The 27,127-nt window shown below is 44.3% G+C and overlaps 1 protein-coding gene across 1 annotated transcript in view; it reads left to right on the plus strand.

Annotated features, from left to right (window-relative positions):
• Positions 1–27,127, plus strand: part of dnah6 (dynein, axonemal, heavy chain 6) — a 425,407-nt gene that overhangs the window by 83,218 nt on the left and 315,062 nt on the right. Inside the window, exons 20-22 of the mRNA XM_041185312.1 lie at positions 3,015–3,107; positions 13,470–13,589; positions 25,099–25,279. Coding sequence (XP_041041246.1) covers positions 3,015–3,107; positions 13,470–13,589; positions 25,099–25,279 — 394 coding nt within the window. The remainder of the gene's footprint in view (positions 1–3,014; positions 3,108–13,469; positions 13,590–25,098; positions 25,280–27,127) is intronic.

A 27,127-nucleotide genomic window follows, 5' to 3' on the forward strand; every position in this document is an offset into this window, starting at 1 on the left:
ATCTACACCACTCTGGAGATCCATGTTAATGGAGAGTTCAGCAGACAACCACAATGACTGAGACCTTATAGTAGGGCATTTGATGGTGCAGCTCAATTGATCCAAGTGCCAAATTCACATTTTCAGAGCCCAAAGGCCTGCTCAATGGCTGTCCTGCTGAGCTCGTGGCATTAGCTGTGCCTTTGTCTCCATGCTTCTGCCTGCGGGAGACCTGAAATAAAAAACAGAAAATACTGGAAAAACTCAGCAGGTCTGGCAGCACCTGTGGACAGAGAAACAGAGTTAATATTTCAAGTCCAATATTACTGTCTTTTGAAATCCACAGCATAATTGATTATGCTGTGCACCTGGGAGAATCCACTGATGGATGTGAAACCCAATGCCCTCTTTCCCTACCAAGTCATGTTTTTTGTTGAATTATTGTGCTGTCCAGCTTTGGCAAAGAGGGCATTGATGCTGTGATGTGCAACTGCTTTTGAGATGCCACTAAGGTCCACAGCTTATTCCTGGAAGGAGCCCAAAGCTAAAAAGTTCAAGGTGACAGTCATCTTGATGGCCACTGGCAGAATAGGGTGATTAGTGCTGCAAGGCGTGGGTTCTTTGGCAATGATGATACAGATATCTGTGACTATTTATCACAGTCACCTGTGGCACTTGTTCTTGGTTATCTCCAGGTAACTCTATCTTCAGTGGTTGAACCTGTGTTAAGGGTTTGGCCTCCATTGCCTCCCTGTTCTTCTTTCCTCTTCTGTGCCTTCTTTATGCCTAGGGTTCTGCCCTTCCTGTAAAGCATGTTGCCTTCATCATTGCTGGGCCAAAAATCTGACAGTCATGCCACCCATGCCAGCTGAAGACTTCCTTCTGGCAAATGGCCACCAAGTTGTCCTTGGTGGCCTTGCCCCCATCCTTCTGCCCCATGATTCCAGGGGGTGCAGACCCCATTCAAAGCTGAGTCCCCACTCTTCCTGCCACCTGTGTAGTACAAAGGGTACTGCCCCTTACCAAATGCCCAATCCCCCTGCTGGCTCTCTTACAGGGTCAGGTGATGCCCTAGGGCACCCTTGACTGGCTCCCCACCGTGTACCCAACTCCCTTCAGCTGTTCAGAAACTGACAGCTAACGATACCTGTACACTCCTTTAAATATTCCACCTCTTCTCCTTCAAAATGCTCTCACTGAGATTTTTAATAAGTTTAACTAAATTTATGGGGAGAAAAACAGGTTCCTATGCATCCTGTGCCTGCCTGATTATTGCCGCGACCGATGCCTTAAAATTGACATGTCACCCAGCACTGGTATTTTTAAGGCACCAATTTCTTTCACAGGCTGGGTGGGGGGAGGTGGGGGCTGAAAATTCAGGCTTGAGGGCTTAATGGTCTCTGGGTTTGCATATATACTGATTGAAGAAGAAATATGTGACATTTGAGGGGTGCACAATCCATGTTTGCAGACAGTAATGAACCAGGAGGCATGGTAAAGTGTGGAGCAGAGAGCAGAACATCTGGACAGCATAGAAGATGGGCACCAGATCAAATTGGTGAAAAGAAAATTTATGCCTGACCTGTTGAGTATTTCCAACATTTTTTGTTATGGCAAGCTTCATCAGTTGCCTAAGAGCTTGGCAAGCCACAATATTTTATTTTTGTGTTGATGAAGTTTGCTCTTTTCTGAGATGCAAATTTTTGTATTCTTTTGGTGGGAGGAGTGTATTGCACATTATTCCCTGACACTCAAGCATTTTCAGCATGGATGGGGAATTGGCGATTGTGTAACTAATTTGAAAGGCACAAGCAAATTGAAGTGGTAATTTTTCAGTCATTTCTTCACATCCGTGATGATTATTTTTGTGCAGGCACTCAAGTTCTCTTGTACCTTATTCCCAGCTGCTCTAAAAGATTCTTATTTGTCCCAGCATTGTAACTGGTGCCAGTGGGATTCCCAGTGGGAATTCGTTCTATCTGAGATGTTTGGATGGAGGAGGTGACTGTGAAGGGATTGCATGCTAGTAATGCAGCACAAGAGGTGTTCTGTGCCCACGCAGTGATATCCTCAACCTAATCTGCAGATGGATGATGTATTTTATGTGGAAATCTTGTCCCCAAAGGAAACTAGGACAGTGGATCTGATGGCACCAAAATATCATCTGAATATCTGATTAACTGTAGCATTGGTTACTTCCTTTTAAGCACTTCAGCATGTCATGCTTTGAATGGCACTGTGCAAAGGATGGAATGCCAGAGTAGTTAACAATGCAGTGCATCCTATTTCGTTGCACAATCCGGCTTCACTTCAATCAGGTGTTTGGGTGCTGAGGTACTGGGCCACTGCTTGACCACAGACTCATCCTAGGTTTACTTAATTTTTCTCTCTCTTCATTCTTAGTAAAGGCTGCCAGTGGCTTCGGAATCTTCCCATAGGCTTGCAAAATTTTTGTCACCCTGTTCTAGGATTCTTCTATGTGTTCCTTTATTTTGAAATTTCATTTGCCTGCAACATTCTGCTCTGTGCACAGGACATTATGATCTGGCATGGAAAACTGAATGCCTATAGCCTATGGAGTTTGTCTAAAGTCTGTCACTGACCATTTAGTCTAAACAGTATCCGTAATTGACAATGGTTGTTCTGCATCTAAACCGGAATGGTTTAACTTTAACACTTTCCCAAATAAGATGTACCAGGGCATCTTACTCTATATCCAGTATAAGCTTGAGTAGCTTCTACCCATGGTAAAGAGCTTCACAACATTTTCTACCATGAGCTAGTGGTCAGCTAGTAATGTTGTAATTTCAAATATATTAGAGATTATTAGGTTTATATCTTAGTAGATGTGTTTTCAAATAGCAGGCCTATTTTAATGAGGATAAATGTAAAAACACATACTGAGACATGATTAAAGGTGAAACAGTGATAAAAAAAATTGTTATTGAGATGATTACGATTTCAAAGTATACTTTTACTCGATATGATGCCTGTTATGTAATGTTATTATTTTAATTAATTATGCTTTACTTTAGGTGGAAGATGGATGGAAAATTACTGAATTTGTTGTACTTCCTCATCGTGATGCCAAAGATGTTTTCATTCTTGGTGGCACTGATGAAATTCAGGTAATGATAATTATCCAGTGAACTGTGCCATTAGACCTTTCTATTTTTTTCAGCTAAACTATCAGTGGTTATCACTGACATTCATCTGTCACCTCTTCCTACTAACAATGGAGATGTTGCCTGGAGGGTTTTTTTCCTCCTGAGGGATAAAGGATCTCCTTTATCCTGTCCGCTGCCTGCACTAGGACATCAAAGGCATCATCAGAGAACCTTGGTGATTTCTCAGTGTCTTCTGCAGCCATATCTCTCCTTCTGATTATTTCCTCCTTCTGCCAGAGTGCATCCTCTCTGTCAAGAGGTGCTGACTTCAGAGAAACATAGAAACTAGGAGCAGGAGTAGGCCATTCGGCCCTTCAAGCCTGCTCCACCATTCATTATGATCATAGCTGATCATCCAACTCAATAGCCTGCTCCCGCTTTCTCCCCATACCCTTTGATCCCTTTTGCCCCAAGAGCTACTGACTCCTTCTTGAAAACATACAATGTTTTGGTCTCAACTACTTTCTGTGGTAACGAATTTCACAGCCTCACCACTCTCTGGGTGAAGAAATTTCTCCTCACCTCAGTCCTAAATGGTCTACCCCATATCCTCACACTGTGACCCCTGGTTCTGGACTCCCCAACCATGAGGAACATCCTTCCTGCATCTACCCTTTCTAGTCCTGTTAGAATTGTATAGGTTTCTATGAGATCCCCCCTCATTCTTCTGAACTCCAGCGAATATAATCCTAATCAACTCAATCTCTCCTCATATATCAGTCCCGCCATCCCAGGAATCAGTCTGGTAAACCTTCGCTGCACTCCCTCTATAGCAAGTACATCCTTCCTCAGATAAGGAGACCAAAACTGCACACAATATTCCAGGTGTGGTCTCATCAAGGTCCTGTACAATTGCAGCAAGACATCCCTGTTCCTGTATTCAAATCCTCTGGCTATGAAGGCCAACATTCCATTTGCCTTCTTTACTGCCTGCTGCACCTGCATGCTTATCTTCAGCGACTGGTGTACAAGGACACCCAAGTCTCGTTGCACATTCCCCTCTCTCAATTTATAGCCATTCAGATAATAATCTGCCTTCTTGTTTTTGCTACCAAAATGGATAACCTCACATTTATCCACATTATACTGCATCTGCTGTGCATTTGCCCACTCACTCAGCTTGTCCAAATCACACCGAAGCATATCTGCATCCTCCTCACAGCTCACCCTCCCACCCAGCTTTGTGTCATCTGCAAATTTGGAGATATTACATTTAATTTCCTCATCCAAATCATTAATATATATTGTGAATAACTGGGGTCCCAGCACCGATCCCTGCGGTACCCCACTAGTTACTGCCTGCCATTTGGAAAAAGACCCGTTTATTCCTACTCTTTGTTTCCTGTCTACCATTCAGTTTTCTATCCATCTCAATACACTACCCCCAATCCCATGTGCTTTAATTTTACATGCCAATCTCTTATGTGGGACTTTGTCGAAAGCCTTCTGAAAGTCCAAATAAACCACATCCACTTGCTGCCCCTCATCAACTCTACTAGTTACATCCTCAAAAAATTTCAGTAGATTTGTCAAGCATGATTTCTTTTTCATAAATCCATGTTGACTCTGTCCGATTCTGCCACTGTTTTCCATGTGCTCAGCTATTAAATCTTTTATATTGGACTCTAGAATTTTCCCCACTACCAACGTCAGGCTGACTGGTCTATAATTCCCTGTTTTCTCTCTGCCTCCCTTTTTAAATAGTGGGGTTACATTAGCTACCCTCCAATCTGTAGGAAGCCCACTATCCAGCCCCAAAACAGGAATGCTGTACCAAAGAATAACATGGGTAGTGCTAGCTGTATGCATATATGATAGCATTCGTGCTGTCGGTTCATGACTATGTGTTTCCTGGAACAATGTGAACAGGAGTATGAAAATTGCACTTGTTTACTGGGTAGCATAAAACTTCTAAGCCCATGTATGAGAAACTATGAGGACAAAGTTGCTTTTCAGTACTCTGATCAAAGCTATTGTCAATTGCATTTTTTAAAAAATAGCTCAATTCCAGAGGTTTAAGCACAAAGAATAGGTTCTGAGGGAATGATGCACTTTTAGAGGTGCTGTCTTTCATTTGTCATATCAATATGAGGTAAAAACAGAAATTGCTGGAAATACTCAGCAGGTCTGCCAGCATCTGTGGAGAGAGAAGCAGAGTTGATGGGCAGGATTTTCCCGCAATGCTCTGAACTTCACTGTCAGGCTGAAATGCAGATTCGAGACCTGGATTGTGTGGGAAACTGTCTCTCACCTGCGAGTTTCTCTGAATTGACCAATTAATGGTGACAAGACGGGCTTGTCATCCAATTAAGGGTGGTGGAGGACTCTCAAAGCTGGAGGGCCAATAGGAGGCCTTTCAGCTTGAAAGCAACAGCAGGGCAAGTAAGAGAGAGAATGCCCCAAAATGGAGGCACTCTCTCTTCAGCTTTTTCTGATCAAAATAAAAATGGCCTTGGTAGCCAGACCATCACTGCTTCGGGGGAACCCCTCCACAGGGTGGCCTGTGGCTCCTGCTGAATTCAGACAACTGGGGGTGCACCTCTAAGCCAGCCTTGAAACTGGCCACCCAGCCCATCGCTGGGGGTGCTGCCTCCTGTCAGCTAAACTGTGCTCCGCTGTCTGCGGGGACCTGGAGGCTGATAGGAAAATCCCAGTTGGCCTCCTTCAGTAGGCCTAAATGGCTTTCAATTTCTTCAGTTGGAAAATGGCCTAGGGGAAGGATGAAACCGAGGAACTAGCATGTCGGCTGGCAACGTTGGGTGGAATTTTCTGGTCCCGCCTGCTTCAGGACTGGAAATTCCCACCAGAAGTCAGTGGATCTTTTGCTGGTTCTTTTGCTGATTCCCGTGGTACTCAGGACCGGAAAACCCTGCCTGTTATTTTTCATACCCACCTACTTCTGTTTCCAGCCCCATTAGGGGCTAAAAGTTTTGCTCAGCATTTCATCAAAACTGGTAAAAGGTCATCAACCTGAAATGTTAGCTCAGTTTTTCTCTCTCTGCAACCTGCTGACTATTTCCAGCATCTTGGATTTTTATTTCAGATTTCTAACACCCATAATATTTTGCTCTTATATTAATCCAAGACTCTGTCAGACCTCTTTGGTGGATATAAAAACCTTCACGTCATTACTGAAGAACAGCAAAAGAGTTCCCCAGGTGTTGTGGCCAATATTTAAGCCTCAATCAATGTCATTACAACATATTATCAGTTGTAGCAGGGTGATTGATGGCTGGTTGAGTTATCTGTGCTTGACTAATTCTGGGCTCTCAACCATTCTCGATTTTAATTGCTGTACTGTTGATGGCTGTGCCTTCAGCTGCATCGATCCTAAGCTCTGGAATTCACAACTCCTTTAAAATACGGCCCTAAAGTCTATCCACCATCAGTGTAACTGCTTTGGTCGTTGTTTACAGGTGTGAATATCTCTCACCTTCTTACCAGCAAGACAATCTGGGCCCACCTTTCCTCCCAAGCTTGTTGGCAGGCAGGTCATATGACCCCCTTCATTCCTCCATTTTACTCTAAATTAAAGAAACATTACCAAACCACAACAACTTCATAAACTTTGTATTTGTAACACTCTTCAGCGTAAGTTGAGGATTGCAGCTTAGAGTTAAATTCTCTGAATATTGGGTTGTAATTCAGCTGGGCAGTTACATTCAATGGCAGCAGATTTTCCCCAACCCCTGCCCCACTGTAGCCCTGGCAGACTCTGTTCACTGAATACTGGGTTGACACCCGCTGAGTACTCACATCCAATGCAAGTGGATTTTGATTGCATCTAGCCAACCCACCTGCTACATAGCTGTCAGTTGGTTAAAAGATCTTACCACATAAAATGGGTCTTTGTTACGGAAAAACCCTGAGCCTGGTCTGTTGGGGATAAAGCAGTGGAAGCAATAGTTTAAATCCTGTGGTGCTAGGCACGGTAGTGAAGACGATAGACTGAGGAATAGGAAAATTCAAAATTGAGGTACAACGGTAACTCCATATTAGGAGGGTGTATTGTAGCATAAGAAGATGACTTGCATAGTTTCCATTATGAATATAGACTTGGAAATTTGTAACAGAAAATGACAAAACATGAAGGAAGATTTTATTGACGGGAATTGCACGTGGATGTAAGATTTTTGAATCTAATAGATTTTTACATAGGGCATAAATTCCGAACAACAATCAAGTTCAGGAAAGGGTACATCAGAAAAGTGGACATTGTGTACACAATTTAAAATATAGATACTATGCTATATCAGATTCTCCAAGGTTGTGCATCAGTTGCCACCCAATAGTGCAAATGAGGCTCCTAGGCTAAAGGCACACTTCATCAGATTTTCCTTCCCTCCCTATTAGCAAGAACCTGAGCTTTGATTGACACCTTGCTGAGGCTGAGTCTTTCAGTAATTATAACTGTAAATTTGCTTTGTCATGTGGTATACCAGAACCTCCCAGAAATGATGTCGTCTTACAGAACGATCAGCACTACAGTGAATTAACATTTGCTCCACAACATAGATGGGTTATCCAAATTCTTTCAGCTAACCTAATTTAGAACCTTTTACAAGCATTGTACAATTGTATATCCGTTCTTCCACATCTTCTTGGGATTAGTATCTACAAGAAATACATATGAGCAAGTAAGTATATTATGTACTTTAAAGAAAACAAACGAAAAATTCTAATCTTTATTGGGACTCCAAGAAACAATCGCGGAAGCACTTGAACGAAAAATGAGAATGAAAATAAAAACAAAGAATTTTAAAATGTTGTGGCCAGAATTTTCCGCTCCTGTTGGTGGCGGGGGTGATTGGCAGCGTGAGCAGAAAGTATGGTAAGAAGGCCAAAAAATTGGTTTTACACCATCATGAAACCAGTTTGCGATTGTCCACTCCGCCCATCAATGGGAAGCTGAGTTTCCTGCCATTCAACATTAGGAGCTTAATTTTAATGCATTTGCATCTGATCATTGTGCCTGCATGCCGGAATCATCCCTCCACGTCAAATGTGGGCATGCACTTGGAAAAGCTTGTCAAAAGTGAGCATTCTTCCTCAACCAAGACCGGTCAGCAGCAGCTCCATTGACATACTTGGAGTTGGGCCTCTGAAGCATTTCTGCCCACTCAAGCAAAGCAAAAAGCATGAAAGTACCACCAAATGCTCCAGAACTTTTCACCCCTCAGGTGCAGACTACAAATTAATGTGCTTTTTAGGGGGCTGCAGAACAATTGGATGATTGGGTAAGTTGTAGAATCCCCTTGCAAAAGGTGGCCATGGAACAGTCACCGGTGGATGTGCCCACAGCTCCTTGCAATGTCTTTATTCAGGTTTGGACCAGTATCCCTCATGGATCAAGCTAACTGTGCAGCCTTGCAGTGCGGTTTAGGAGAATGCCTGAGCTGAGACCACAGCATGCAGGTAATTTGCTGAAGTTGCCGCCAATTGGTCAAGTGGAGTGGGACAGAAGTGGGTGAGGTTTTGGACAGCCATGAAGTGCACTATACACTGGCCATCCATGTGGTGGCCAGCACTCTCCAGCATGTGTGAAGGGGCCTTGAGACGCAGCCAGAGCTGGAGACTTAACCAAGAGAGGCCCTTAGTACACAAATGCTAATCAAGCGTTTCTCTCTTTGATCCTGCAGGAGGAGAACATCAGGATCATGGAGCCTGGTGACCTAATGGTATGCCTCATGGCTTACAGGGAGCAGAGAAGGAGGAGAAGACTGCGAGAGAGGTGCCTGCCTCACTGATGGGAGGAGCACCGCACTCACGATAAAGGTGCAGCAGGGCCTCCTGCGCAGGCAGCTGGAGATCCACAGCCAGCCATTGCTTGTCAGCTCTTTGCTAGACCCAGGATCTATAGATGGCGCTTGTCATTTCTGCAAATGACTGGGAATCAATGTTGTCAAAGACCACACATGTATAGGGAACTGGCTGGTCACATATGCCACCTACTGCAGGATTTGGTGCCGCAGGGACTTGGAGGCCATCCACTGCCAGTGGCCGTGAAAGTGACTGTGGTGCTCAATTTTTATGCCAGTAGTTCCTTCCAGGGCTCCACAGGTAATCTGTGCAGAATCTCACAAAGCTCCATCCACAAGTGCATCCAGGAGGTCATGGACACCACTTTTGTAAAGGCACAGAACTTTGTGCATTTTGACTGGGTTCAGGCAAGCTAGGAAGCAAGACTGCTGGGATTTGTGGCAATCTCTGGTTTTCCACAGATGGAGGTTGCCATCAACTCAACTCATGTGGTGCTTAGATCTCCATGGCAACAAGCAGTCCAGTACGTAAACTCATTGAATGTTCAGCTGGTCTGCGACCACCACAAACACATCCAACAGGTCTGCGCAGGATTCTCAGGGACCATCCACGACTCCTACATCCTCAGCAGGTCTCAGATCCCTGACATCTTGCAGGCTCCACAGAGGCTGCAGTGTTGGCTCCTTGGGGACAAGGGCTACCCACAGAAGACGTGGCTGATGACGCCCGTGCAGCAGCCTCAGACTGCAGCGGAGACTCGGTATAACGAGGTTCGTATGGCAACCTGGACTTTGTGGAGCAAACGATTGGCGTATTGAAAATGAGGTTCTGGTATCTCGACAGGTCTGGTGGAGTACTGCAATACAGCCCCCAGAGGGTGTCATGCATCATCGTAGCTTTTGCACTGCTGTAGGGGGAGGACCTGGCTGAGGAGGAGATAGCAGAGTTGCACATCTCCTCCGATGAGGAGGATGTCAAAGGGGATGAGAGAAATGAGGCCCTGGAAGGTGAGGATGCTGGTGATGAGGCCATCACACTGGCCAAATGAGGAAAGTGCACACGTGAGCTCTAATAGCCGCACGATATGTGAAGGATGATGATGAGGTGCAGTGAGGGCAGTCCTGACGTCCTCACTGAGCATCTGCGAAAGTTCCTGTGTGGCTGATGGCAGCGTACATACCCTCAGTGCTCAGGCTCACGGCATGAAGATGTAGCGGAGGCGTTAATAGTTGCAAAATTCCAGGAGGATGATATGACATGCAGTGAGGATACTCCATACGTTGCCTCTGTGAACATCTGGCTCTTTTCTGGCCGAAGGCAGCTCGCTTACAATCTGTGATCAGAGTCATATCATGGAGACGCTGCTGTGAAAACTTAAATGGACCTGAGCCTTTGGCAGCCTTCTCCACCTGTACCCTTCAGGACCACACTGCACCAGACACAGATGCCAGCCACACCTCAAAGGTGCTGAGAGCACACAGAGAGAACAACAGAACTCTGTGGAGCCTGCCCATGACAGTCTGGTAGCAATGGCAAGCACCATTGAGGTGCAGGCATCACTGATGTGTCCAGTGAGTGTGAAGCCGGACCATCACTTTGCTCTGAAGGTTACACACTGCACAGGGAAGAGGCCCTGGACTGAGACACCTGCCTTTATCTTGTGCAGGAACCAAAGTTTCACATCTGAATGACACGAACACTGCTCATCAAAACAAGGAACCATAGATAAGGAGACATTCTTCGGAGTATATTTACAATAGTGAACATCATGTACAAGTGAATGACACCTGTGCCGATGCAGTGCAAATACATCTTCTTAACCTTCCTGACCCGGCCGGTTTGTCTTAGGGCTTCCCTGACATCCGCACTGGAGGTGGAGGCAGCCTGCTGACTGCTACGCCTTGCCTGTGATGAACTTGTCAGGTGTCCTCTGGAGGGCTGGGACTTGGAGGGCCCGGGCATGCTTTTAGGGTCCTGTTGTATGGCAGGGGCACCCTCCTGAGCCTATGGAGCTGGAACTGCTGAGGTCACAGGAAGAGGGGATAGGCTGGACACTCTGAGTCACCTGGATGGATGGCCCCGGAGTGTACACCTGCTGATCCCCCTCCCTATGAGTGCCTGAGGGCCTCAGGCTGACTCCTTGAGGAGAAGGGGTAGCTGGAGTGAGATCGAGCTGACTGGCACCTCTCTTGCATACACATTGTTGGAGGCAACTATGGCATCAATGATGGAGTTGAGCCCGCGCAACAGTGCAGGAGTGACATCCTGGACCAAGGCCTCCATGGCAACCGCCATCCTACCGGTGTTAACCTCGGTGTGTTGGCATGCTGGCGCTATCACCTCAGAGTGAAGGCGGACGGACTCCTCCATCGTGTCTTGCAACCTGAGGAGCAAAGCAAACATCCCTTCCTGATGTTACCGAGCTTGCCTTTGCAGCTCCAGCAACTGTGACTTGACTGAGTCCAGAGGCTCGTCATCTGACTCAGACTCAGCAGATTTCTGGCCCCCAGCAGCTCCTCGAGTGCCAGATGCCAGGGAATTCCCTGCCATCACCTCCTGTGGATCAGACAGTGCGATGTGCTCAACAGATTGTGATTTTGAGGCTATTCTAAAGCTAGGTGCCACCGAGGTGTGTGTCTCTGCGCTGGTGGAGGGTGTGGGTGAGCGCTGTGATGGGACTTCAAGGAGGGTGCCTTCAGATTCCTCTTCAGAGGTTTCTTCAGAGCTTCATTGAGGCCCTGTGTCATGGACTGTCTTGGCTGTTTCCCAGATGTGCCTGCGGAAGCAAGGGGAGATAATGAGTGCATGGCAGTGGCCTGTGAAACAGGACACATTACTCACAGCATGGTTGTCTGATGTTTGTTGCACTGCTAGACACACTTGGTAGAGCACTGCTGACCTCACTGTCAGCACAGGACCGGTCCAGATAGTCGCTGGCCAGCTGGTTAGCTCTGTTTTCAAAGTTGATGAGGACCTTGATTTCAGGCATTCCTTCACTGGTCTACAACCTCTCCCTGTTGTTGAGTGCCAGTTTGCCCTGCATGAATAGAGATGGAGAAAATGTAAGCAGGATGTTTGCCCGGCCAGATGATAGGTATGCCTGGCCTGCGTGGGTAATGAGTGGTCCCATGGACGGGATAAGGACAATGATGGCGAGTGTGAAAGAGTGAATGGTGATGTCCCTTGAACTGGCAGTGAGTGAGGCCCTGTGGATATGCGATGGGTTTGTTAGTGTGCGAATTGAGAGAGATGAGAAGAATGACTTACCCTGGTGGAACAGAGGAGATCATTCATCCTCTTGCGGCACTAGGTGGCTGTCCTCTTTTGAAGGGTGTTGGCACTGACCACTACTGCCACCGCCTCTGAAGCTGATAAATGATGCTGCTGCCCACCCTGCAGCCAGAGTGAGGATAGAGGACATCCTGGCGGGACTCCACAGCACCCAAAGGCATTCCAGTGATGAGTCGCTGAACCTGGGGGCTACAATGTTTTTGTCTTTCAAGGCCAAGTCTTCCCTGGAAGCACTGAGGTGTGTGTGTGGCTGGACTTTAAATATGGTGCCCAGTATAATGAAGCGGTAAGGAGATGGCGGGTGGGCGGGCGAATGAGAGCCCACTCGGCATGGAAATGGTGTGTTTCCCGGGAATGCATAAATAATGCGGTGGGTTTGGGATGATACGGTGTGAAAATCTGTCATCACGGCCAGCGGGCAAAACATCGTTTTACCCACCTGCTACCACAATTAGTGCAAATCTAGGATGATTCCGCCCCTTGTCCTGCATAAAGGCAGATGGAGAGAGTGTGTACAAGGCACATGCCAGGCCAAATTTGAAAGATGCCAGGCATGCATGTGTGCTAATTGGAGCCATGGAGGGGATGAGGAGGTGACCTCCAGAGGAGATCAGGCCAGATGGAGATGTGAGAGAGTGAATGATGATGTCCCATGAGCTGGCACTGAATGTGTGATGGGCTTGTAAGTGGATGAGTTGAGAGTGACGAGATGGTTGACGTACCCTGGTGGCACAGAGATGGATGGAGGACATCGCAGCGAGCTTCCACAGCATCCAAAAGGTGTTCAAGGGATGCGTCACTGAATCGTTCTTGGCTTTTGGGGCCATGTTTTCACTAGAGCAGTCCTGGGATACAAGCGTTGAGACCTATTCGCGCAGCTGCAGTTTAAATATGGCACCCAGAGTGAGGAAGCAGTGAAGTAACAGCGTGATGGGCAAATCAGAGGCCACCCACCAGCGAGACAGTGTATTTCCCATGACTGCATAATTTATGAGGCAGGAATGGGGCAATATGGCATGAAAATCTGCCATTGCGGCCAGTGAGTAAAATGTCGTTTTATGACGCTTGCTACCACACTTCGAGCAATCCTGGGACGATTTGACCCTATATTTCTTGTGCTCACAAATTGTTTTGCTGAAAGCGTTAATCACAAAGTGATGGTTGGAGGTATGTAGTCCTGTGGCAATCATGCATCAAGGCCCAATAAATCAAAATGTTCTATACCCTAGTGCAAGTTTTCAGTTGATTAATTAAAAAAAATGTTTGTTACAGGCATTGCTGGATGACAGCATTATCAATGTATCAACCATTGCCTCCTCACGGTATGTTGGACCTATTAAAAATCGTGTTGACGAGTGGCAAAGGCTTCTCTCACTGTTCAGTGAAACCTTGGTGAGTGTTACACTTCTAATAGATAGATGAACAAAATCTTCAACTTTATGGCTGTATATTATGTTATGTTGTGATGTTTCAGGTTAAGAATTCCAAGACTTTTGAAGTGCCTGTGTGTGTATAATGCTCAGTATGTGAAGGACTATTTTTTTCATTGTATTGTCTTGTGTTCAATGTGTATTTGCAACCTTATAAAATGCTTAATTTTATTTTGAATTGTTAATGAAGTGCTCCACATTTAGCACATGCCCTAATATACCACTTATTAGAGGACAAGTCCAATGAATTGAAGTAATGCTAATTCTTCAGAATATTACATCTTTCACAACCAACTAAAAGAGATCCAAATGTAATACTCGCATTTACAAATCACCCATGTTGAAATTTCTCAGTGGTCTAAAATTATGGGACCACCTATTTTTGTGCGTCATTTCTGCAAAAGCCTTGGTGCACTCCTTTAACTTACTCTGAGTGGCAACATATATTTATTGGGTTTTACATTGTCAACTTCTCTTTACATCAAGTCACATCTGCCATAGCTCTGCTCATTCCTGGTAGAAGGAAGCACTCTTTAGCCTTTTCTGTAGGGGCAACCTCCTTGGTGAGAGTGGCAGTTTTCTACCTCCATTACTGGCAAAAGCTATATCCCTCCTGTCCTTGACTGCACTCCACAACAATTGCGGTCATACATCATTGTCTTTGGATGCTGCCCTGTCTCTGTGCCCATTATCTATTCAAAGCACCTCCAATAATTGAATCCCCAACTTCACAAGTTGGTTTCTCACTGATATCTAAACGAGCCACTGCAAAATCCAGAAGTGGCTGCACTGGAGCCGGATTGTGGTCATGAATGAGAAAGAATTAATTTTAACCACCTCCCCGCCCCACCCACCCCACCACTCACCCTGTCCTTGGGGGGTTACTCTTCCCCTATTCTGAAATGTATTTGTGCATTTTTGACTGGAAAGAGAAACAGGTAGAAATTGGTGATATACAAGTAGTGTGCTCTCCAACTAGGGGGCCCTAGGTTCACCTCTGATCTCACGTCAGTAATTCAGGCATGCCTCCACAGATAGCTCACCCATTTTAAGAACGTGAAGTATAACTCGACCCGGAATATAAGATGACCCCATTTTTCAGTGCTAAAACGCATGTTTAGGCCTGTACTTTGCATATTAGATGAACTGCCATTTTTTTCAGCTAATAAATGCATGTTTAGAACTAAAATGGCATGAGTTGGCCTCAATTTTTCAGGTCAGATTTCCATTCACCCCTTTAAATACAGCTGAGATTATGTCATGCAAGTGTGCAGCATGCTGGTCTTTAGATTAGAGACGGAAAATCTGGAAGTCAAAATCAATTGTTTCATGTGAGTTGCGAAGTTTCTGACCAGCTAAGTTGACTTCCGGGCTTCGCCCAGACATTTCCACCCTCCAGCTTGGATGCCACCTTCAGGTTAAGAGCAGAGCCTCATTCAGCATGCTACACAAAAATTAATTTTGTGTTGTCCTCAATTTCCATGTTTTACTCTCACTGAAAAGGGGATAGAGAGGATTCTGGAGTTTGTAATACAAAGGAATGACAAATTAAATCACGTTCCGCATTGATTGACTTAAATAGAGAGATGTTACACCCAACATCATCTGAGTTATTATAATAGGTTGTTATTATTTTGAATCCTATTTATAAGGGCCATTTATGAACACTGAATTTCCTCTCAGTAGCATCATAATTTCTATGTTAATGAAATTTAATGACTAGAAAGAGTGGGTATCTGATTATCACAGTTTACTCTCTTTGAAAGCAGAAATGTTTCATTATTATTCATTCATGGGATGGGGGCATTGTTGGCTGGTCAGCATTTATTGCCCATCCCTAATTACCCTTGAGAAGGTGATGGTGAGCTTCCCCCTTGAACTGCTCCATTCCTTGTGTTTTAGGAACACCCACAGTGCTGTTAGAAAAGGAGATCCCCCAGGATTTTGAACCAGTAACAATGAAGGAATGGCAGTATAGTTTCAAGTCAAATGGTGTGTGACTTGGAGGAGAACTTGCAGGTGGATCTGCTGCCCTTATTCTTCTAGGTGATAGAGGTTGTGGGTTTAGAAGGTGCTGGTGAAGGACCCTTGGTGAATTGCTGCAGTGCATCTTGTAGGTGGTACACACTGCTGCCACCGTGTGCTGGTGGTGGAGGGTGTGAATGTTTAAGGTGGATATGGTGCCAGTCAAATGACCTGCTTTAACGTGGATGTTGTCCAGCACCTTGAGTGTTATTGAGGCCAGTGGAGGGTATTCTATCACACTTCCAATTTGAGTCTTGTCGATGCTGGACAAGCTTTGGGGAATCAGGAGGTTACTCTTTGCAGAATTCCCAGCCTCTGTTCTGCTCATGTAGCCACAGTAATTTAGATAGCTGGTCCAGTTCAGTTTCTGGTCAATGGTAACCCCCAGGATGTTGATAGTGGGGGATTCAGCAAAGGTAATGCCATTAAATGTCAAAGGGAGGTAGTTAGATTTTCTCTTGTTGGAGATGCGACTTGTGAGGCATGAATGTTACCTGCCACATATTATCCCAAGACTGAATATTGTCCAGGTCTAGCTGCGTATGGATATGGACTGCTTTTATATCAGAGGTGTCGCAAATTATGTTGAATATTGTGCAGCCATCCATGAATATCTGCACTTCTAATCTTATGATGGAGGGAAGGTAATTGATGAAGCAGCTGAAGATGTTTAGGCCTAAAACACTACACTGAGGAACTTCTGCAGCGATGTCCCGGGAGTGAGATGATTGACCTCCAGCAACCACAATCATCTTCCTTTGTGATAGGTATGACTCCAATCAGTGGACAGTTTTTTTCTCTGATTCTCATTGACTTCAGTTTTGCTAGGGCTTCTTGATGCCACTGTCGATCAAATGCTACCTTGATGTCAACAGCAGTCACTCTCATCTCACCTCTGGAGTTCATCTCTTTTGTCCATTTTTGGACCAGGCCTGTACTGAGGTCAAGAGCAGAGTGGCCCCGGTGGAATGCAAATTAAGCACCAGTGAACAGATTATTGCTGAGCAAGTCCTGCTTGATAGGGCTATCAACGATACTTTCCATCACTTGCTGATGATCGAGAGTAGATTGATGGGGCAGTAATTGGCCAGGTTAGATTTGACCTGCTTTTTGTGGACTGGACATACCTGGGCAATTTTCCACATTGCTGGGTAGATGCCAGTGGCGTAGCTGTTCTGGAGCAGCTTGGCTAGGGTCGAGACTAGATCTGGAGCATAAGTCTTTAGTACTATTACCGAAATGTTGTCAGGGCCCATAGTCTTTGCAGTATCCAGTGCTTTCAGCTGTTTCTTGATATCATGATGAGTGAATCGAATGGGCTGAAGACCGACATTTGTGATGCTGGGGAACAAGATGGATCATCCACCTGGTGCTACTGGCTGAAGATGGTGGCAAATGCTTCAGCCTTGTCTTTTGCATTGATGTGCTGGGCTCCCTCGTCTTTCAGGTTGGGAATATTTGTGGAGCCTTCTCCTCCAGTGATTTGTTTAATTGTCCACCACCATTCACAGCTGGGTGTGGCAAGACTGCAGAGCTTAGATCTGATCTAATGGTTATGGGAGCACTTAGCTCTGTCTATTGCATGCTGCATGTTTGGTAAGCAAGCAGTCCTATGCTATAGCTCCACCAGGTTGACACCTTATTTTTATGTATGCCTGGTGGTTCTGGCATGCTCTTCTGCACTCTTCATTGAACCAAGGTTGATCCCCCAGCTTGGTGGTAATGGTAGAGTGGGGGATTTTTCATTTTATTCTTTCATGGATATGGGCATCACTGGCAAGGCCAGCATTTGTTTCCCATCCCTAATTGCCCTTGAACTGAATGGCTTGCTAGGCCATTTCCGAGGACAGTTATGAGTCAATCACATTGCTTGGGGTCTGGAGTCACAAGTAGGCCAGACCAGGTAAGGATGGCAGATTTCCTTTCGTCAAGAGCATTAGTGAACCAGATGGGTTTTTATGACAATTTATGATAGTTTCATGTTTACCATTACTGAGGCTAGCTTTCAATTCCAGATCGATTTAATTGAATTCAAATTCCACCAGTTACCATGGTTGAATTTGAATCCATTCCCCCTAGGCATTAACCAGACTCTCTGAATTACTGGGCCATGAGGTTACAGGTTGTGGTTGAGTACAATTCTGCTGCTACTGATGGCCCACAGCACCTCATGGATGACCAGATTTGAATTGCTCAAATCCGTTCAAAATCTATTCCATCTAACATGGTGGTAGTGTCACACAACATAATGTAGGGTATCCTCAGTGCAAAGTGCAAGAACTGTGCGATGGTCACTCCTACCAATATTGTCATGGGCAGATGCATCTGTGACAGGTAGATTGGCAAGGATGAGGTCAAGTATGTTTTCCCTCTTGTTAGCTGCTGTCATGACCCGCTGCAGACCCAGTCCTGCATCTTTGTCCTTTAGGACTCGGCCAGCTCAGTCAGTAGTGGTGCCAATGAGCTACGCTTGGTGACGGACATTGAAGTGCCCCAACCAGAGTATATTCTGTGCCCTTGCCACCCTCATTGCTTCTTCCAATTGATGTTCAACATGGAGGAGTACTGATTCATCAGCTGAGGGGGTGGCAGGGGGTTGAGGGGAGGTACGTGGTAATCAGAAGGAGGTTTCCTTGTCCAGGTTTGACCTGTTGCCAACTTCATGGGGTCTGCAGTCAATGTTGAGGACTCTCCGGGCAACTCCCTCCTGACTGTATGCCACTCTGCGACCAGCTCTAGTGGATCTGTCCTGCCGGTGGGACAGGACAAATCCAGGGATGGTGATGGTGGTATCTGGGACATTGGCTGTAAGATATGATTTGGTGAGTATGACTATGTCAGGCCATTGCTTGCCTAGACTGTGGGACAGCTCTCCCAATCTTGGCACAAGCCCCCAGATGTCGGTAAGGAGGACTTTGCAGGGTCGACAGGTCTGTGTTTGCTGTTACTGTTTCTGCTGCTGTAGTTATTATGATTTTATTTAGTGTGTAATGTACCTTTAAGAATAATACTTGTTAGGGAAGATTACATGATCTGTGGTATCTAATAGGAGAGTAGCACGGGCTACCTCAGCAGTCAGTGTAGAGATAGATTTGGAGTTGAAAGCACACATGTAGTTCCTGTTGAGTATATTGTAAATAAACTTAATTCTTCCATTCAAGAAGTGTCTGCAGATCAAATCTATCATTAATAATACAACTCGGCCACCCTACAACAAACTGGTGGCAAGGATAAAACAGGATTGAACAGAAGAAATCAAGTTATAAAGAAATCGGCACTGTACCTCATCTAGTGATTGTGAAGTAACAAGCTCCGTTAGAATTGAAGAAGTTATCCCCTCTCAAAATGGCACAATTTTGGAGAATTGATCCTTTTGAACTAGCCACAGGCAATTTGTCTCAATACATGGAATGCTTCACATTGTTTTTTCGGCGAATGAGATTCGAGGGAAGAGAAGAGGTGAGTGATTCTCTTGAGTACTTGTGGGAGTGATCGTGTACGTTGGTGCACGATTTACCTAAGGTTTGATTCAAAGTTTGACAGCATCCAATGCCCCAGATTCAAAAAAATTTCGATGAATTGGTGGACACCCTGAAGGGTCACTTTCAACCCAAGCCCTCAGTCATGATGCAGAGATTCAGGTTTAATTTGTGAAATATAGCTCCAGTGAGACAATTGCATGCTGTTTGTGGCAAATTGGAAGCAGCTAACAAACATAGTGACTATGGTATGACTCTGAGCAACATGCTCAGAGATCGTTTAGTATGTGGTGTGAAAGAGGACGCTACTCAGAAAAAATTATTGTCCAAAGTGAATCTGGATTTCAAGAAGGCACTAGTGATAGCGCTGGCCATGGAAAGCGCCGTAAGAGATTCAAAAGCAATACAGGATGAGCAAAATGGCGCCGTCCTCGACATCGGGCGGGAAACCTCAGCCGAAAGAGGCTCGAAAAAGCGAGACTCCACCGAGAAGTGGGAAACAGCCCCCACTAACTGAAGATGAAAGAAAAATAACTTAGCAGCAAAATTGAAGAATAATTTTAATACAGGTGGAAACAATGAGTCTTTTAGTGATCGGCAGTTTAAAAAAAATCGAATGCTACTATTGTCACAGAAATGGACATATGATGAGACAATGCAAGGAAAGATTCAAGCAGGCTTGTAAACAAAAGAAGAACCCCAATGAAACCTACAATGTAGAAGAGCTTGAAACACAAATTCAGACATTTACTCGTTTAATCTGAAACTTGGAAAGACAGATGCAATATTTGTCGCAGTAAAAGCAAATAGCAAACCTGTTAGAATGGAAGTAGACACAGGAGCTTCCACTACTGTAATTGGGGAACCTACCAATATTTGAATAATGATGAATATCAATTAAGTTTAGAAGATACAGATGCCAAGCTAAAAACATATATGGGTGAAGACATTCAAGTAAAAGGCATAAGCAGAGTAACTGTCCATTATGGAAGCCAATCGGCAAAGCTACCCTTGATGGTGGTAGCAGGTGAAGACCCAACCTTCCTGGGGCACAATTGGTTAAAGGAGATTAAGTTAGAATGGGCTGAAATTTTCTAGTTTAGAGCAAGTGCCTACCAGAGCTACCTAGAAAGTACGCCACCGTCCTCAAGGATGAACTGGGGAAAATCCAGGACCTGCAGGCCAAGATTCATGTGGATCTGGAAGCAACCCCTCACTTCATGAAGGCGAGACTGGTGCCATATGCCCTGTGATTAAAAAGTTGACATTGAACTAAGCAGGCTAGAGAAACTGAGTGTTATACAACCTGTTCTGTTCTCAGAATAGGCAGCACCCATAGTTCCTGTCCTTAAACCCGACCAAAGCGTCCGAATTTGTGGAGTCTGCAAAGTGATGGTTCAAAAAGTATCTAAGATAGACAGACACCCCATTCCAAAAATTGAAGACCTGTATGCCAAGTTGACAGGAGGGATGACGCACACAAAGCTTTACATGAGTCATGCTTATCAACAACTAGAGTTGGATAATGCCTCCCGGGAACTTGTCACAATTAATACCCACAAAGGGTTGTACCAACACACATGATTGCTTTTCAGTGCCTCCTTGAGCCATCTTTCAGAGAACAATGGAAAGCTAACTGCAGGTACTGACTCAGGTTGTATTCAATTTAGATGATGTATTGGTGACAGGTTTCACTGAGAAAGAACATTTGGCAAACATAGAATAAATCTTAAAACGTTTCTTGCAAGCTGGAATGCATTTGAAAAATGAACACACGTTCCAAGCGAGGGGGGCAATCTATTTGGGTCATTTGGTAGTTTCACCAGGCCTCCACCTAGTTGAGGAGAAAGTGGGAGCTATAAAAGAGGCAACTGTGCCAAAGAATGCCTCAGAGCTCAAACCATTTCTAGGAACGATCAGTTATTATGGGCGGTTCTTATCCAATTTGTCTACAGTACATTCTCCACTCAAAAAGAACCAAGATTGGTCTTGGGAGGCGCCCCTGAAAGAAGGTTTCATAAAGGCGAAACATTTGTAGCACTCGTCCAATCGATTAGTGCGTTATGATCAGACGAAAGAATTGGTGTTGACATGTGACGCATCTCTCTACGGAGTGGGCGCAGTGTTCTCACAAAGGATGGACGATGGCACAGAACGACCAATAAGTTACGTAATAAGAATGTTCACCACAACGGAAAAGGGATACTCTCAGATAGGAGAGGAAGGCCTGTCCATTATCTTTGGTGTCAAGAAATTTCACCAGTATGTACATGGCCGCTATTTTACAATCGTTTCGGACCACAAACCATTGCTAGGACTGTTTAGTGATAACAAGGCTAACCACCCATAGCCTTAGCTATAGAATACAAAGATGGGCCTTCATTCTGGCAGCATACAAATAAAATACACTTTCGTAAATAGGCCTGGCAATCAAATCGCAAACACTGATGCCCTTAGTCGTCTGCTTTTACAAGAAAATGTTGAGCACATCCCAGTTCCACAGGAACTTGTTTTACTGTTAAATTTCTTAGTAGCCTTGCCAGTATGTGCTCGACAGATCAGAGACTGGACAAGTCAGGACCCAGTCCTACCTCAAGTACGAGATCAAGTGCTACATGGTTGGTCACAGGAGCCCATATCTTACGAAATGAAACCGTACTTCAACAGCGAACATGAAATAACCAGCCAGGATAGCATCTTAGTATGAGGAGCACCAGTGATAGTTCCCCCGAAGGGAAGGGAGCCACTTTTACTTGAATTACACAGTGCCCATCCAGGAATTCCCCGAATGAAGACCAAAGCATGCAGCTATCTATGGTGGCCTGGAATGAATGGTGAAATAGAGAGTTTAGTAAAGCACTGTATGCAATGTTAGCAACTGCAAAAGTTGCCAGTGACAGCTCCCTTACACCCATGGGAGTGCCCACGTAGCCCCTGGGTGCAGTTACACATTGACAACGTTGGACCTTGCCTGGGAACAACGTTTCAACTCATTGTCAATGCTCAGTCAAAATGGTTGGACATATATAAGATGAAGTCACCAACATCGGCTGCTACAATTGAGAAACTACGTCAGAGTTTTGCCATTCACAGACTACCAGAAGTAGTCATTTCCGATAACGGCACGGCATTTACGAGTGCTGAGTTTCAACTGTTTATCAGCCTCAATGGTAACACTCGTGAAAACTGCACCATACCACCCTTCCTCAAAAGGACTGGCTGAAGGGGCGGTTCACATTTTTAAGGCAGGCGTGAAAAAGCTAACTGGCAATTCCTTGGCAACCAAGCTAGCACACTTTCTTTTTCATTACAGGACTACCCCTCTTACAAAAGCAGGTGTCACACCTGCAGAGTTATTGTTGAAGTGCCGTCTCAGGATAAGATTGAGCTAAAAAATGCTGAATTTAGGGGGGAAGGTGGAAAGGAGTCAGGGAAGCCAGAAAGCTAGAGACGACTGGCATGGTCGCGGGAGGAAACTTACCGTGGGAGAGACAGTATATATGAAAAATTTTGGGGAAGGACCAAAGTGGTTACCAGGTGAAGTAAGTGTGGTGACTGGATCTCTATCTTACCACGTGGAGGTGGAAGGCCGGATCATCCATAATCTTGTGGACCATTTAAGGAAGACAGAGACAAATCGTCAAGATATGGTTCCACCAGTGATCATGAGTGGGTCTGCATTTCATGTTGAGAATACTCAACCCAGGACTGACATATCTGATATTCCCCTAAGAGTTGAGGATACAGAACTGCCAGAGTCCACCGAAGCACCTGATGTTCAGGCAACTCCACAAAAGGAGGTTCCTGACAATGAATCTGAAGATTGTGGAGCTACGACATTCCACAGTTACCAGGAAACCGCCAAAAGACTGAACTTATAAATTTCTTACCCAATATAAATATTATGTTGCCTTGAAAAATATGTGTATGTAAATATAATATGTACAGCTGAGTTAAAGGGGGAGGAATGTAGTAATTCTGGTTTTATTTGGTGTGTAATGTACCTTTAAAGAATAACACTTGTTAGGTAAGATTACATGATCTTTAGTGGCCAATAGAAGAGTTGCGCTGGCTACCTCAGTCATTGTAGAGTTAGAGTTGAAGTTGAAAGTACACTTATAGTTGCTGCTGAGTTTATTGTAAATAAACTTAATGTTTCCACCCAAGAAGTGTCTGCATATCAATCGTATCACTAATAGTACAACTCGGCCACCCTACAACAGGTGCCTAGTTCAATGTGTCCAGTTTCATTCAATCTGTCCAGTTTCATTCTTTTTAGAATTTGTAGCTGTTTGATACAACTGTGTGGCTTGCTCGGCCATTTCAGAGGGCTTTTAAAAGTCAACCACATTGCTGTGAGTCTGAAGTCACATGTAGGCCAAACCAGGTGGGGACAACAGATTTCTTTCCCGGAAGGACATTAGTGAACCAGATGGGTTTTTACAACAGTTGACAATGGTTTCATGGTCCTCATTAAGTTAACTTTTAATTCCAGATTTATTAATTGAATTTGAATTCCACCAGCTGCCATTTTAGAATTTGAACCTGTGTCCTCAGACGTTAGCTTGGGCCTTTACATTGGCACTAAAGCACCGCCTCCTCTCTTGGTTTATATCAGTAATGAACTGGTTACCAATCCCATTGTGATGTGATCAAAAATATGGCTCATCCAGAAGACAAAAGCAAAATACTGCAGGTGTTGGAAATCTGAAATAGAGACAGCAAATGCTGGAATTACTCAGGTCATCGAACTGAAACATTGGGCAGGATTTTTAGTTCAGCAGGTGCACGTGATCAGTGGGCCCGAGAGTGGCTGGGGAACGGACCACCAACTGGGTTTACACTGGCTGGCCAGCCAGTATGAAACGCGTGCTGCAATACTCAGCGCTGCTGGGGTGGGGTTGGGAGGAGGGCGGGCACTGACGTTAGCTTGGGTGCCGGTGAGTGCGGAATGAAAGCTCCTTGAAGGTAAGGAGCTGCCTCAGGGAGCTGAAAAATTTGAGAGCAGTCAATAAAGATTTTAAAATCCAGAAAAACATGTCCATGCATCAGAATCAGTCACCTGGACATATAGTCGATGAAAATTCTGTCCAAACATTTTTATTTTTTTAAATTTAATAACAGAAACCTCATCCCACCCTTGGATGAGGTTTCACCAAAAATGCAAAGTCTGCTTTGCAGATTCACTCATCCACCAACCATAAGGTTGGATGGACCATGAAAAATCAGAGTTAGTTGGAACTTTAATGGGCTTAATTGCCCTCTTAATTGTCGTTGGGCGTGCTTCTGACTTTAGTGCGCGCCCGCCGACTGAAATATCGCGCGAGTGTGGGATGACATCGGGACTTTCGCCTGATGTCATCTCGTGCTATTTTACACTCAAGTGGGTCAGGTGCATACCCGCACTCCGAGTTAAAAAATCTACCCATGCACCCTGTTTCTCTCTCCGCAGATACTGTTGGACCTGTTCAATATTTCCAGCGTTTTCTGTTTCTATTCCTGGCTTATTCAAAAGATCCTGATGGGAATATGAAGGGCATATAATCCTCCTTCAACCCACACACCAGAAAATAAACTAAGTTGCCCAATACCATTCTTGTGCAAAATACTCTACAGAGGCTGTGCTAGGTTCTCTATGTTTTTTGGTGAATTCGCAATAGAGTTTGCTCCAACATTAATTGCTTAACTTTCGAGTCCAGTAAGTTGTCATTATCTGCTGATGCAGACAGATCAAATCTTTCATATTGCATGGTCATTTGAGGTGCAGACCTCAATTATTTCAAACTAAAAGCCCTTTCTCAAAAGGAGTACAGCAGAGCAGAATTATTCCACCTGGTTTAGTTGTTTCATACTGTAAAGTTCTTCTTAAGCAGCAGCCAGAATCCCTGCTGGATGACACTAATAATTTGTTTAGTGAAGTATGCATGACTGAAATTTTTAATATAATAATTTTTTCTCCTATCACAGGAACAATGGATGACGTGCCAGCGAAACTGGTTGTACCTGGAGAGTATCTTCTGTGCCCCAGACATTCAACGTCAGCTGCCTGCAGAGGCAAGGATGTTCACTCAAGTGGATAAAGCTTGGAAGGAAGTTATGCGAAGAGTAAATCGCCTACCCAATGCTCTGAGAGCAGCTACACAACCTGGTATGCAAAATATATGAACACTAATAATTTTCCAGTTTGTTGCATGAAAAAGGGCTTTTTTGAGCAAGATCTTGCATTTTGGCAGCTGACAGTTGGTTCTTTCTGGCTGAAATATTTGCACAGCCTGTCTGTGACTAGTTTGTTTGCTGTTTTGCTTCATCCTGTGATGTATGTTATCATGGATAACAGTACATTTATTGGAATCTACAATCAAGTAATTTAGTCTTCAAAAAATGCTGGAACTACTGAGCAGGTCAGTTGGTATCTGTGGAGAGAGAAAATGTTAACATTTTAGGTTGATGACCTCTCATTAAATGCTGCCTGACCTACTGAGTGTTTCCAGCATTTCCTGTTTTTATTTCAGATTTCCAGCATCTACAGTCTTTTGTTTTAGTTTTAGTGCACTATTCATTTTGGGCTTTATTCTGGTTTAAAATAATTTAGCAAAATTACGAAATGTTCTAATTGTTAATACTTATAATGATAATGTTTTATTGGCCAGCAATGTTAATTTGCTCCTACCTGCCCTTCACTCTCTGTTTTACATTTTTGTAATATCTGACAAACTATGATTGTCTGAAAGATTCTAATAATCTATTTCTGAAGGATACAATCTATTGATTTGTAGATTGTTCCAGGCTCTGACCTGTAACTGTCTTCTTTTCAATAATTTTATTTATTGAAAATAAGTGCCTGACTGCTCTGTATTCAGTAAAGTATGACAAAATATGATTTTTTAAAAAGTATTTGATATTCATGTATTAGTTATGTGCACTTAGAACAACTGGACATTTCATCCATTATGTAGCTATTATGTCTTTTCTACCTGTCATTCTTTTGGATGTTTGCAAACATACCTTGCATCACTTTCACAGGAGAGTCCCTGAGCCTTCAAGAGTATCTTCACTGGCTTTAACATCCATCCAAGCTTTCAGTAAGGTAGCCAGGAATGCAAACCAAACAATCATCTTGTTGATTATATTAGTCACTGGAATTATCCTATGGCACTGTCTTTCCCATCTGTGAGAGAGGTCAGGAAGTGGATGAACCAGTGAATGAGAGGAAGTTTGAGAGAGTGAGTGCAAGAGAATGAGTGAATTCATGAATTTGACTTTCAAATGACTGGATATGTGAGTGAATGACTGAATGAGAGTAAATAAATGCATGAATAGGTGAATGATAGTTAAAGTGATGAGTCAGTGAGAGAAGAACAATGGGCATGTGAATCAGTGACTAAGAACGCAAGTGAGAATTAATGAGGAAAAGTTTTATTTTGTGTGTGTTAAAGACTGATAATGAAATGAGAGTAAGTGCATATGAGAGTAAAATATCAGTGAGCTACTGAGTGAGAGTGAGCAAATATGAAAGTGACTAAGTGAACCTATGGGTGAAATTTAATCTGTGAGGTGCAGAACCTGGCAGTGGAAGTGGGCGATGGTCCCGGTCAATGAACTTTCTCCTGCTTCTCTCCCCTTTGCCTCAGATCTGATATCTTTTCAAAAGTTGAATTGTAAAAACAAACAAAATCTGATAGAATATAGTTTAGAGTGATGGGAGGAGTGGGAAACTGGTTGAAGCTGAGTGCAATTTCTGTCTCTTGACACCTTATCCTTGGGAGCGAATGGGGTAAAAATGAAGTGAGGGTTATTGAGCAGGTGAGAGAGGTTGGTAAAGGCTTGATTTAGTGCTTCAAAGGAGCAGAGATAAGCATAATAATGGGAATGAAAGTGTGAAAGAAGGGGAATAGGTACTGGGAAGTTGAACTGGATTTTCTCAGAATCGTGGAGACTCTGCACCTTATTCAAACTAGCGCCGGGACACCAGGTCTGGAAGTCATGCCCCAATTTC

Source organism: Carcharodon carcharias, chromosome 4, assembly GCF_017639515.1.
Source record: "Carcharodon carcharias isolate sCarCar2 chromosome 4, sCarCar2.pri, whole genome shotgun sequence".
NCBI lineage: Eukaryota > Metazoa > Chordata > Chondrichthyes > Lamniformes > Lamnidae > Carcharodon > Carcharodon carcharias.